The 13,234-nt window shown below is 38.8% G+C and overlaps 1 protein-coding gene across 1 annotated transcript in view; it reads left to right on the forward strand.

The window, feature by feature from the left end:
- Positions 1-13,234, forward strand: part of LOC126456506 (uncharacterized) — a 331,018-nt gene that overhangs the window by 212,970 nt on the left and 104,814 nt on the right. Inside the window, exon 3 of the mRNA XM_050092255.1 lies at positions 12,679-12,808. Within this exon, the coding sequence (XP_049948212.1) occupies positions 12,679-12,808 (130 nt within the window). The remainder of the gene's footprint in view (positions 1-12,678; positions 12,809-13,234) is intronic.

Consider the following 13,234-nt stretch of genomic DNA (forward strand, 5'->3'; position numbering starts at 1 on the left):
ACCTTGCAGTTTGGTGATTTTCTGCCAGTGCAGCTCTGTAATTGCTGCCATTTACATAAAACAGTTTCTTTAACAGTGCACAGTCTCTCTTCTTGATAGCCATATGGTTTACTCGCGTTATGGCATGGCTAATGGCAGCGTGGATGTTATACTGTTGAACAAACAGTGTACAGCACCAGATTTACACTTGGTGGCCACAATTGGGACTAATTCATTTTCCAGTATAAATCGGTTCTGCATTAATGCATTAGCATATCTACCAAGTTTCAGTGCTATACAATAATTATAGTCCACAATGGACCTCTGTAAATAGCTGCACTTTAATTATAACCACCTGATATCTTCATGTGGTATGTTCCTTAGATCGCATCTTATGAAGGAGAATCTTCAGGGATATAAAATGAATCAGTGTGTCAACATTAACAAACATGCTGGTTGTAAACATCTTCCTAATGTTCTTCCTACAAGTTTACTTCTCTGCAACAGCAAATTAGTCTTTCATAATTATCAACAACACTGTTTCATTTCTATTTATATTTCTTACTTGCTTTGCCATTTGTAAAATTTACTTCACAGTGATATGAGTATACTGACTTGTTGAAAACAGCAGCAGTAGTTGTTATTGTTATTGTTGTCTTCAGTCCAAAAACTGATTTCGTACAGCTTTTCGTAGTAGACCAGTCTGTGAATGCCTTTCCACTTTTGCATAGCTGCTGTTGCCTTCATCCATTTGAACCTATTTGCTTTATCCAAGTCGTGCACTTCCTCTACAATTTGTAACACCCCCCCTCCCCGCCACACACCCTCATTTACAACCATTACCAAATTTATGATTCTTTTATGCTTCAGGACGTGTCCTGTCAACCAGAGAATTAGTACTTTTTCAATAATCATCTGACGTACACATCTAACCTTCAGCATTCTTCCTTTGTACCACATTTCAAAAGCCACTTTTCTCCTGTTGTCTGAAAGGTTTAGCATCCATGTATCCATGTTTCACTTCCGTACACTGCTACTCTCCAGACAGATACTTTCAGAAAAGACTTTCCAACACTTAAATTTATTTTCAGTGTTAACAAGTGTCCATTTCTCAGAAGAATTTTTTCTAGCAGGCTACATTTTATATGCTTTCTGTTTTTGCGATTGTCAGTTGTCAAGTGGAAAGCTCTGAAATATTTAGCAAGTCATGGAACGTATATTTGAAAGACACATTAGAGGCCGTAGGAGGAGGAGTGTTCATTGCATTTGATTAAAGTACTGTCTCTATTGAGCTCGAAGTGAAGTGTGACATTGAAGTTACCTGGTCGCGTGTCACAGGTGTAGGTGAAACCAAGTTAATTGTTGGATGTTTTTTCCGGCCACCCTATTCTGCTGTTACAGGTCTAGAGTCATTCAAAGAAAGTCTATAGTCAGTAGTGCATAAATACCCAGATCTTGCAATACTAGTTGGAGGAAACTTTAACCAATCGAGTATAGACTGAGATGTCTGAGGATTCATTGTAGGGCATACATACAGACAGTTGTTCCAGGAACAATCAGTATGCTGGAAAAGCTTTAAACATCACATACAGACAGTTGTATGAAATACTATTAAAGATGTTTTCTAAAAAATGTCTTGAGTAGCTAGCTCGGCAGCCTACACAAAATGGAAATTTCTTAGACATTGTAGCTACAAACAGGACAGATCTTATCAACAATGTGAGTATAGAAATGGAAGTTAGTGAACATGATGTCATTATAGCAACTATGATTATGAAATTTAGTAAATCAGTCAAGAAGGCTAGGAAAGTGTATCTGCTAGATAGCGGTGTAAAGCAGTTGTTAGCATTTCACTTACAGAGTGAACCGACACCACTTACTTCCAGTAAGATGGACATAGAGGGATTACAGGCAAAGTTCAAGCAGATCGTAACTCGTGGTCTGGAGAGTTATGGGTAAGGGGATAAAGGATGGAAAAGACCCACCATGGTTTAATAATGAAATTTAAAGATTCTGAGGAAACAGAGGCTGTTGCACTCTCGGTTCAAAAGAGAACACGCAAATGATGACTAGCAAAGGTTAGCAGAGATTCGTAAATCTGTGGAAAGATCTCTGTGCAAAGGATACAACAACTATCTCTGTTATTCGTTAGCAAAAGAGCTGGCAGAGAACCCAAAATAATTCTGGTTCTATGTAAAATTGCTAAACGGATCTAAGGCTTCCATTCAGTTTCATGTTGACCTGTGCAATGTGGCAGTTAAAAACAGCAAAATAAAAGCAGAAATTTTAAATTTCATGTTCAAGAAATTGTTCATGCAGGAGAATCATATAAACTTACCATCATTTGACTGGCAGACAGACCTCTGTATGGACGACATAGTAATAAACATCCCTGGTGTAGAGAAACAACTGAAAGATATAAAAACAAATAAGTCACCAGGGCCAGATGGAATTCCAATTCGGTTTTACAAAGAGGCATTGGCCCATTACCTAGCTTGCATTTATCATGAATCTCTCACCCAGCACAAAGTCCCAAGCGACTGGACAAAAGCTCAGGTGACTCTTGTATATAAGAAGGGCCAAAGAATGGATCCACAAAATTACGGACCAATATCCCTAACTTAGGTTTGCTGCAGAATCCCTGAACATATTCTCAGTTCAAATATAATAAACTTTCTTGAGACTGTACACGAATCAGCATGGTTTTAGAAAGCATTACTTATTTGAAACTCAACTTGTCCTTTTCTCACAAGATATACTGCGAATGATGGATGAAGGGCAACAAGCAGACTCCATATTTCTAGATTTCTGGAAAGCATTTGACACAGTGCCCCACTGTAGGCTGTTCACGATGGTACGAGCATATGGAATGAGTTCACAGATACACAAGTGGCTCGGAGACTTCTTAAGTAATAGAACTCACTATGTTTGGCTTGATGGCGAGCGTTCATCAGAGACAAACATGTCATCAGGATTGCCTCAGGGAAGTACAATAGTACCGCTGTTGTTCTATGTATACATAATGATTTGGTGGATGGAGTGGGCAGAAATCTGCAGTTGTTTGCTGATGATGCTGTGGTGTGTGGTAAGGTGTCAAAGTTAAGTGTTTGTAGGTCAGCACAAGATGACTTGGACAACATTTCTGGTTGGTGTGATGAATGGCAGCTAGCTCTAAATAAGGGAAAATGTAAGTCAATGAAGATGAGTAGGAAGATCAAACATGTAATGTTGAGGCACAGCATTAGTTGAGTACTTCTTAACATGGTAACATATTCAAATATTTGGGCATAACATTGCAAAGCAATATGAAATGGAACAAGCATGTGAGGACTGCATTAGGGAAGGTGAATGGTCAACTTCGATCTATTGGGAGACTTTTAGGAAAGTGTGGCTAATCTGTAAAGGAGACCACATGTAGGACACCAGTGTGATGTATTCTTGAAACCTGCTGTTTGGGATCTGTACCAGTTTGGATAGAAGGAGGACACTGAAGCAGTTCAGAGGCAGGCTGCTAGATTTGTTACCATTGTATTCGAACAACATGTAACAGAGATGCTTCGGAAACTCAAATGGGAATCTTTGGAGGGAAGGCAGTGTTCTTTTCAAGCAACACTATTGAGAAAATATAGAGAACCGGCATTTGAAGCTGACTGCTGAATGATTCTACTGCTGACAACATACATTGCACGGAAGGACCACCAGGATAAGATGCGAGATATTAATGCTCATATGGAGGCATATAGATAGTCGTTTTTCCCACACTCTGTTTGCAAGTGCAACAGGAAGGAAAGTGACTAGTAGTGGTTCAGGGTACCCTCTGCAATGCTCCATATGGTGGCTTTGTGGACTATCTGTTTAGATGTAGATGTAGATATTTTTCTTCCAAAACAGTGAAACTCACCTATTACTTTCAGTGTTTCATTCTTAGCCAAATTCCCTTAGCATAACCTGATTGGGTTTGACTAAATTCTGTTAAGTTAGTTTTATTGTTGTTGATACTCATTTGATAACCTTTATTCACTATCCACTCTGTTCAATTTCTCTTCCAAATCATTTGCTCTCTATAACGAAATTACAGTGCCAAGAACAAACTTAAAAGTTTTGCTTCTTCTTCCCCTCAGAATTTCCCTTTATTTGCTTTTGCTACATGCTCAGTCAATTGAATAATGCATGTGTGTGTATGTGGGGGGGGGGGGGGGAGGGGGGCGGGAGCAGCTACCACTCTGTCTCACTCCCTTCCCAACTGAATTATGTGGGGGGGGGGGGGGTACACCTGTGTCTCACCCCCTTACCCCCTTCCCAACTAGTACTTCCCTTTCATGTCTGTTGATTCTTTGAACTGCAGTCTGGTTTCTGTACGAGTTGTAAATAACCTTCCACTCTGTGTATTTTAGTCCCCATAACTTTCAAAGAATGTGTTCCAGTCAACATTGTCAAAAGCTTTCTCTAACACTACAAATGCTGTAAATGTAGGATGTCTTTCTTCAGTCTATCTTCTAAAATAAGTGTCAGAATCATTACTTTCTTATTGAAGTCTGTGGATATTTTGCCTGTCTTGTATATCCTGCATACCATGTCACACAATTTTGTCATGTTATCAATCATTCTGAAGGTATTTTGTCTGCTACTAGTTCCTTGTTGTGAGTTAAGTCTTTCAGTGCAACAGTAGTTATATATTGTGTAATGGAGGGTTATTTACTGTGAACATTGTTTCCTGCAAAACCAAAGAAGGATCTATAAGTGTAGGTCATAATATTCAGCTAATGTACTTTATAAATGGGATGTCTAATAATATATATTTTTAGTTTATTTTTGAATTGCTGAAGATTTTAGATTCCTGACTTTATAATGTTGGATGACTTTCTGTAAAAATTTTTACTTCACAATAACCCTCTCCTTCCCCCTACAATCCGTTGTGTCTTGGGCAATGAGGGCACAAATAACATTGAGGACTAAATTTAAGTGTATGAATTCTGTGGTGTTGAAGTGGTTTCTGCATGAGTTTGTTATCAACTATGCATGGAAAGGAATTTTTAAAACTACCTAGGGTAGTGACTTTGCAGAGAATGTAGAAAATTAACAAACTGTACTGTGATTCAAGTGTGATACTGCGCCACACCCCAAGCCTTCCAAAACGTGGATTGTGGTTCAGAACTAATTAGTGGTACAGCCAAAGATCCAAGTTAGGTTGGAACAAGGGTTGTTAATGATTAAGGATGTGGGTATGCAATCTTGGTTAGGTTATAGACTGATCTACAAAGTAACCTGAAGTCTAGGTTTGTCATTATCACACTTACTTCATATTTAATACATGCCATTATGACACTGTGAGCCGTACTTTGTGATAATCTGTCATTTTAGAAATCACACAGAATCCTGTTTTTCTGAAATTCAATTCATATTTAACAACTTTTCTTCATAAATAACTAAAATTGTAAGATAAATTTATGAATTTATTACAACTGTATCTGTACTCTGTATACCTCCGTGAAGTGCATTGTGGAGGGTACATACAATTGTACCAGTTATTAGGATTTCTTCCCAACCCATTCGCATATGGAGCACAGGAAGAATGATTGTGTGAATGCCTCTTTCCATGCTGTAATTATTCTAATCTTATCCTCACAATCCCTATATGAGCGATACATAGGGGGTTGTAGTATAGTCCTAGAGTCATCAGTTAAAGTCATTTCTCAAAACTTTGTTAATAAACTTTCTTGGGATAGTTTACATCTGTTTTCAAAGAGTGAATCAGTTTAGTTCCCTCACCATCTCTGTGGCACTCTCCTATGGATCAAACAAATCTGTGACCATTCATACTGCCCCATACAAATCTATGACCATTCATACTGCCATTCTCTGTATATGTTCAATATGCCCTGTTATTCCTATTTGGTACTGGTCGGGTCCCACACACTTGAGCAATACTTTAGAACCAGTCACATGAGTGATTTGTAAGCAATCTCTTTTGCAGACTGACTGCACTTCCCCAGTATTCTACCAATCAATTGAATATACCATCTACTTCACTCACGACTGAGCCTATGTGAAGATTTCATTTCATATCCCTACAAAGTGTTACAGCTAGGTATTTGTATGAGTATACCAATTCCAGCAGTGAGTCATTGATATTATGGTCTTAAGAACCATGAACCTTGACATTGGTGGGGAGGCTTGCGTGGCTCAGCGGTACAGATAGCCGTGCTGTAGGTGCAACCACAACAGAAGGGTATCTGTTGAGAGGCCAGACAGACGTGTGGTTCCTGAAGAGGGGCAGGAGCCTGTTCACTAGTTGCAGGGGTAACAGTCTGGATGATTGACTGATCTGGCCTTGTAACACTAGCCAAAATGGCCTTTCTGTGCTAGTACTGCGAACAACTGAAAGCAAGGGGAAACTACAGCCATAATTTTTCCTGAGGGCATGCAGCTTTACTGTATGGTTAAATGATGATGGCGTCCTCTTGGGTAAAAAATTCCGGATCTCTGTGTGGGGACTACTCAGGAGTATATCGTTATCAGGAGAAAGAATACGGGCGTTCTACGGATCGGAGTGTGGAATGTCAGATCCCTTAATCAGGCAGGTAGGTTAGAAAATTTAAAAATGGAAATGGATAGGTTAAAGTTAGATGTAGTGGGAATTAGTGAAGTTCGGTGGTAGAAGGAACAAGACTTCTGATCAGGCGAATACAGGGATATGAATAGAAAATCAAATAGGGGTAATGCAGGAGTAGGTTTAATAATGAATAAAAAATAGGAGTGCGGGTAAGCTACTACAAACAGCATAGTGAACGCATTATTTTGGCCAAGATAGACACAAAACCCACGCCTACCGCAGTAGTACAAGTTTATATGCCAACTAGCTCCACAGATAACGAAGAGATTGATGAAATGTATGATGAGATAAAAGAAATTATTCAGACAGTGAATGGGGACGAAAATTTAATAGTCATGGGTGACTGGAATTCGATAGTAGGAAAAGGAAGAGAAGAAAACGTAGTAGGTGAATATGGAATGGGGGTAAGAAATGAAAGAGGAAGCCGCCTGGTAGAATTTTGCACAGAGTGTAACTTAATCATAGCTTGGTTCAAGAATCATAAAAGAAGGTTGTATACATGGAAGAGGCTTGGAGATACTCGAAGGTTCCAGATAGATTATATAATGGTAAGACAGAGATTTAGGGACCAGGTTTTAAATTGTAAGACATTTCCAGGGGCAGATGTGGACTCTGACCACAATCTATTGGTTATGAACTGTAGATTAAAACTCAAGAAACTGCAAAAAGGTGGGAATTTAAAGAGATGGGATCTGGATAAACTGACAGAACCAGAGGTTGTAGAGAGTTTCAGGGAGAACATTAGGGAATGATTGACAGGAATGGAGGAAAGAAATACAGTGGAAGAAGATTGGGTAGCTTTAAGGGATGAAATAGTGAAGGCAGCAGAGGATCGAGTAGGTAAAAAGAAGAGGGCTAGTAGAAATCCTTGGGTAACAGAAGATATATTGAATTTAATTGATGAAAAGAGAAAATATAAAAATGCAATAAATGAAGTAGGCAAAAAGGAATACAAATGTCTAAATAATGAGATCGACAGGAAGTGCAAAATGGCTAAGCTGGGATGGCTAGAGGGCAAATGTAAGGATGTAGAAGCTTATCTCACTAGGGGTAAGATAGATACTGCCTACAGGAAAGTTAAAGAGACTTTTGGAGAAAAGAGAACCACTTGTATGAATATTAAGAGCTCAGATGGAAACCCAGTTCTAAGCAAAGAAGAGAAAGCAGAAAGGTGGAAGGAGTATATAGAGGGTTTGTACAAGGGTGATGTACTTGAGGACAATATTATGGAAATGGAAGAGGATATAGATGAAGATGAATTGGGAGATATGATACTGCGTGAAGGGTTTGACAGAGTACTGAAAAACCTAAGCTGAAACAAGGCCCCGGGAGTAGACAACATTCCATTAGAACTACTGATAGCCTTGGGAGAGCCAGCCCTGACAAAACTCTACCATGTGGTGAGCAAGATGTATGAGACAGGCGAAATACCCTCAGACTTCAAGAAGAATATAATAATTCCAATCCCAAAGAAAGCAGGTGTTGACAGATGAGAAAATTACTGAACTGTCAGCTTAATAAGCCATGGCTGCAAAATACTAACACGAATTCTTTACAGAAAAATGGAAAAACTAGTAGAAGCCGACCCTGGCGAAGATCAGTTTGGATTCCGTAGAAATGTTGGGACACATGAGGCAATACTGACCTACAACTTATCTTAGAAAATAGATTAAGGAGAGGCAAACCTATGTTTCTAGGTTTCTAGCATTTGCAGACTTAGAGAAAGCTTTTGACTGTTGACTGGAATACTCTGTTTCAAATGCTGAAAGTGGCAGGGGTAAAATACAGGGAGCGAAAGGCTATTTACAATTTGTACAGAACCCAGATGGCAGTTATAAGGGTTGAGAGGCATGAAAGGGAAGCAGTGGTTGGGAAGGGAGTGAGACAGGGTTGTAGCCTGTCCCCAATGTTATTCAATCTGTATATAGAGCAAGCAGTAAAGGAAACAAAAGAAAAATTTGGAGTAGGAACTAAAATCCATGGAGAAGAAATAAAAACTTTGAGGTTTGCCAATGACATTGTAATTCTGTCAGAGACAGCAAAGGACCTGGAAGAGCAGCTGAACAGAATGGACAGTGTCTTGAAAGGAGGATATAAGATGAAGATCAACAAAAGCAAAATAAGGATAATGGAATGTAGTCAAATTAAATCGGGTGATGCTGAGGGTATTAGATTAGGAAATGAGATGCTTAAAGTAGTAAATGAGTTTTGGTATTTGGGGAATAAAATAACTGATGATGGTCAAAGTAGATAGGATATAAAATGTAGACTGGCAATGGCAAGGAAAATGTTTCTGAAGAAGAGAAATTTGTTAACATCGAGTATAGATTTAACTGTCAGGAAGTCGTTTCTGAAAGTATTTGTATGGAGTGTTGCCATGTATGGAAGTGAAACGTGGATGATAAATAGTTTGGACAAGAAGAGAATAGAAGCTTTCAAAATGTGGTGCTACAGAGTAATGCTGAAGATTAGATGGGTAGATCACATAACTAATGAGGAGTTATTGAATAGAATTAGGGAGAAGAGAAATTTGTGGCACACCTTGACTAGACGAAGGGATCGGTTGGTAGGACATGTTCTGAGGCATCATGGGATCACCAATTTAGTATTGGAGGGCAGTGTGGAGGGTAAAAATCGTAGAGGGTGACCAAGAGATGAATACACTAAGCAGAGCAGATTTAGAAGGATGTAGGTTGCAGTAGGTACTGGGAGATGAAGAAGCTTGCACAGGATAGAGTAGCATGGAGAGCTGCATCAAACCAGTCTCTGGACTGAAGACCACAACAACAAGATACAGAATTTTTCATTTTATAAAGTGCACAGTTGTACATTTTTGAACATTTAAAACAATTTGCCAGTCTTTGCACCACTTTGAAACCTTATCAAGATCTGAGTGTACGTTTATGCAGCTTTTTTCAGACAGTACTTCATCATAGATAACTGCATCATATGTGAGAAGTCTGAGGTTACTATTAGTATCTGCAGGGAGATAAATACACAGCATAAACAGCAAGGGTCCCACACACTTCCCTGGGGCACACCTGAAGTTACTTCTACATCTGATGATGACTCTCCATCCAAGGTAACATGCTGTGTCCTCCCTACCAAAAAGTCTTCAATCCAGACACAAATTTCCCCTGCTACCCCGTATGATTGTACTTTTGACAATAAGTGTAGGTGTAGTACAGAGTCAAATGCTTTTGTGAAATCAAGAAATACTGCATCTATCTGACTGCCATGATCCAAAGCTTTCAGTATGTCATGTGAGAAAAGTGTGAGTTGGGTTTCACATAATCGATGTTTTCAGAACCCATACTGGTTGACGTGGTGAACATCTTTCTGTTCGAGATATATCATTGTGTTTCAGCTTGGTATATGTTCTATGATTCTGCAACAAATTGAGGTCAATGATATTGCATGGTAGTTTTGTGGATCAGTTTTACTACCCATCTTGTTGGCGGGTATGACCTGTGCATTTTCCAAGAACTGGGCATGATTTTGTGTTTGAGGGATCTGTGATAGGTTATAGTTAGAAAAGGGGCTAACTAAGCCACAAATTTGGTTTAGAATCTGGCAGGGATTCCATCGGGCCTTGGAGCTCTGTTCAGTTTTAACAATTTCAGCAGTTTTAATGATTTCAGCTGTTTCTCAATGCCACTGATACTAATACTTATTTCACTCGTCTTTTCAATGGTACAAAGATTAAATTGGGGCAGTTCTCTTGGGTTTTGTTTGTATAATAACATTTGAAAATGGAGTTAAGCATTTCAGCTTTTGCTTTGCTACCATCAGTTTCATTTCCTATCTCGTTCGCTGGGGACTTTACACTAGTTTTGGTGCCACTAATGGCCTTTACATATGACCAGAAACATCATTTGATAGTATTCTACTGTGGTAGTTATTGAAGGTTCACTCATTGCTCCCTTGACAGTCAAATGTGTTTCATTCAGCATCTCTCTGTCTGTACCCATGTGCTTTGTTTTACACCTGTTACGGAGATATCTGTTTCTTTAGAAGTTTCTCCCATTATGAACTGTTCTACATGGTACATATCTATCCAGTGCATGGTCAATTATTCTTTTAATCTTGAGCCATAGTTCCTCTACATGTTCCTGCCCTGTGCTGAAAATTTCAAGTTCCTCATTGAGATATGACACTACTATTTTTTTTAAATCTAGATTACTAATATACACATCTTTCTACTTGTTTTAGTTATCCTTTGTACTTTGGTAATCATTGCTGCCACAAACATGTCATAATCACTGATACCGCTTTTGATGTGGACATCTTCAAAGAGGTCAGGTCTATTTGTTGTCATTTGACCCAATATATTTCCATCATGAGTGATGTTCCAGACTATCTGTTCTTGGTAGTTTTCAGAGAAGGCATTTAGTAATGTTCTATAGAATATCTTACCTCATCCACCACTAACAAAGCTAATTTTCACAATTAATTGTTGGATGATTAAACTTTCCACCAATGATTACAGTATGATTGGGGAACTTAAGTACAAGTGAACTGGGGTTTTCTCTAAAGTTTTCAGTTACATTAGGAGATGAGTCTGGTCATTTTATGCTCTCCTCTGATACTGAGTCTTGCCCAAACAATCTCAGATGCAGCTTCAGTTTCTATCTTGATTGATTTGAGAATTTTGTCTACGGCCTATCCTTTCACTATGCACTTAAATTGTTGCCCAAAATCTCACTGCTATCGATTTCAGGTTTCAACCAGCTTCTTGTACCTAGTATTATGTGAACTTCAGTGTTTTTCAGGAGTGATTCAGACTCCGGTACTTTGTTGCGATGCTTTGGCAGTTAACCATTAGGATTTTAATAATCTCATCTGTGAGAGATATTTCTTTCAATGTTACTCTGATCTTCTAGGTTTCCTACAGATATTGTCATGTTGATTGGATGGAGAGTCACCTAATCTGAAAAACCCTTGCGAGCACCCCAACACAGTCAGCTATCTGAGTGGCAGTCTCTGATGCGTAGTGCACACCTGACCCATTTAGGGGGACCCTTCAGTTCTCAACTGTACATTGCAAGACCAAGAAGTCACAGCCCAGCTGGTCACAGAACGTTCGAAGTCTCTGGTTCAGTCCCTCCACTTGACCCAGAACCAGAGGACCATGATCAGTTCTGGAGACAGTGCTGCAGACTGTATGCTCAACTGAAACTCTGTGTACTACAGTGATTAGACATTCCTAATGGATATTTTGTACAAACTGTGTAATTTACTTATACTATACATTATACAGAAAATACTACTGTTAAGGGGGTGGGGGGAGGGTGGGCATGTACCTCTTTACAACAAGTCAGAACAGTTTTGTTCCCCGTAATTGTATTCAATCCAAGAGAAGTTATAAAACTCTTCAGCTTAATTTTGCAGCTAATAATTGTCTGATAGTTACTATATGGAAAGATGTGGTGATCAGCACTATTTTGGGTCTAATAACTAAACAAAATAAACTATGCATTATGCATGTGAAGAAATAAAAGAATTAAAGATCATGCCTTGAGCAAAACACACTTTGCTTTGTTCCCAAGCAGAATGCTTCAAAACATATTTATTATTAAAGCAAGTTTAGACACAAGAAGTGAGCATTCCACAAAGGAAATTCACCTCAAGATGAATCTGACAAGAAGTTAGTTTCTCAAACCAGGTACATATTCTGATGTAGCAGACATGTCTGGAAAATGGTATTTTACTACTAGGTACCTACTCAGGGGTAGGCAGACATGCCTGGGACATGATATCCTACTGTGGAAAAATTGTCTCTAACTTTCAGTAAGTGAGGAGAATGAAGTGACATAAAAGACAACAGTCACATTCTCTGATTTGTAAATTCTTCTCATTCACAACTGTGTCCTACTCCAAATTTTATCCATTAATGTTCTTCACGCATTGTCATTTGTAAATCACATTGACCCAAATGACAGAATGAGCTCAGCAACAAACAACTTATTTCTCCAAACTTTGGTGCCTCAATGTTTTTCAAAACTCCTAAGATAAATATTGAAAAATTTTGTCAACATATTTTTACTTTATAAAAATGACTAATTATCTATGTGTTTCTTGTTCAGGTTTTATTTCCCCAAAGGGAAGCCAAGCAGTGAACAAAATTTGGATGCTGTAGTTCAAAAAATATCTGCTGCATTTCAACAGTTTCCTGGGCAGCAGGTATCCCAAGAAAATTTTGCAGTTATCACCAAGGTGAGTGTCTTTCCACTAGTTTTAAAAGATGTGGTTCCTTGTGGTTTTCAGAGTATGTTAGATGCTTCATTTCCATTCATGCTAATGAGAATAGTAGTCTTGTAATCCAGATAGAAGTGTACTCTCTAAATCACTGTAAAGAGGGGGGAGGAGAGAGAGAGAGAGAGAGAGAGAGAGAGAGAGAGAGAAGTGTGTAGGGAACAATGTTTGGTTCATTGGTGATGGTAGGGGGGGGGGGGGGGGGGAGGTACCATTTTGTATAGCATGTTGCTGTACATCACTGTATTATTACTAAAGTATGGCAGGAGTGCAGTCTGGAGGAGATCAATTAGCATCATCTTTCTTTCGTAACTAGTGGCTGGATCGGAAAAGGAATCAATTTTATTGGATGCCAGAAGTCAGTGGAGATGATTTTAGAGAAAGGCT

This window comes from Schistocerca serialis, chromosome 2 (genome assembly GCF_023864345.2).
Source record: "Schistocerca serialis cubense isolate TAMUIC-IGC-003099 chromosome 2, iqSchSeri2.2, whole genome shotgun sequence".
In the NCBI taxonomy this organism is placed as follows: Eukaryota; Metazoa; Arthropoda; class Insecta; order Orthoptera; family Acrididae; genus Schistocerca; species Schistocerca serialis.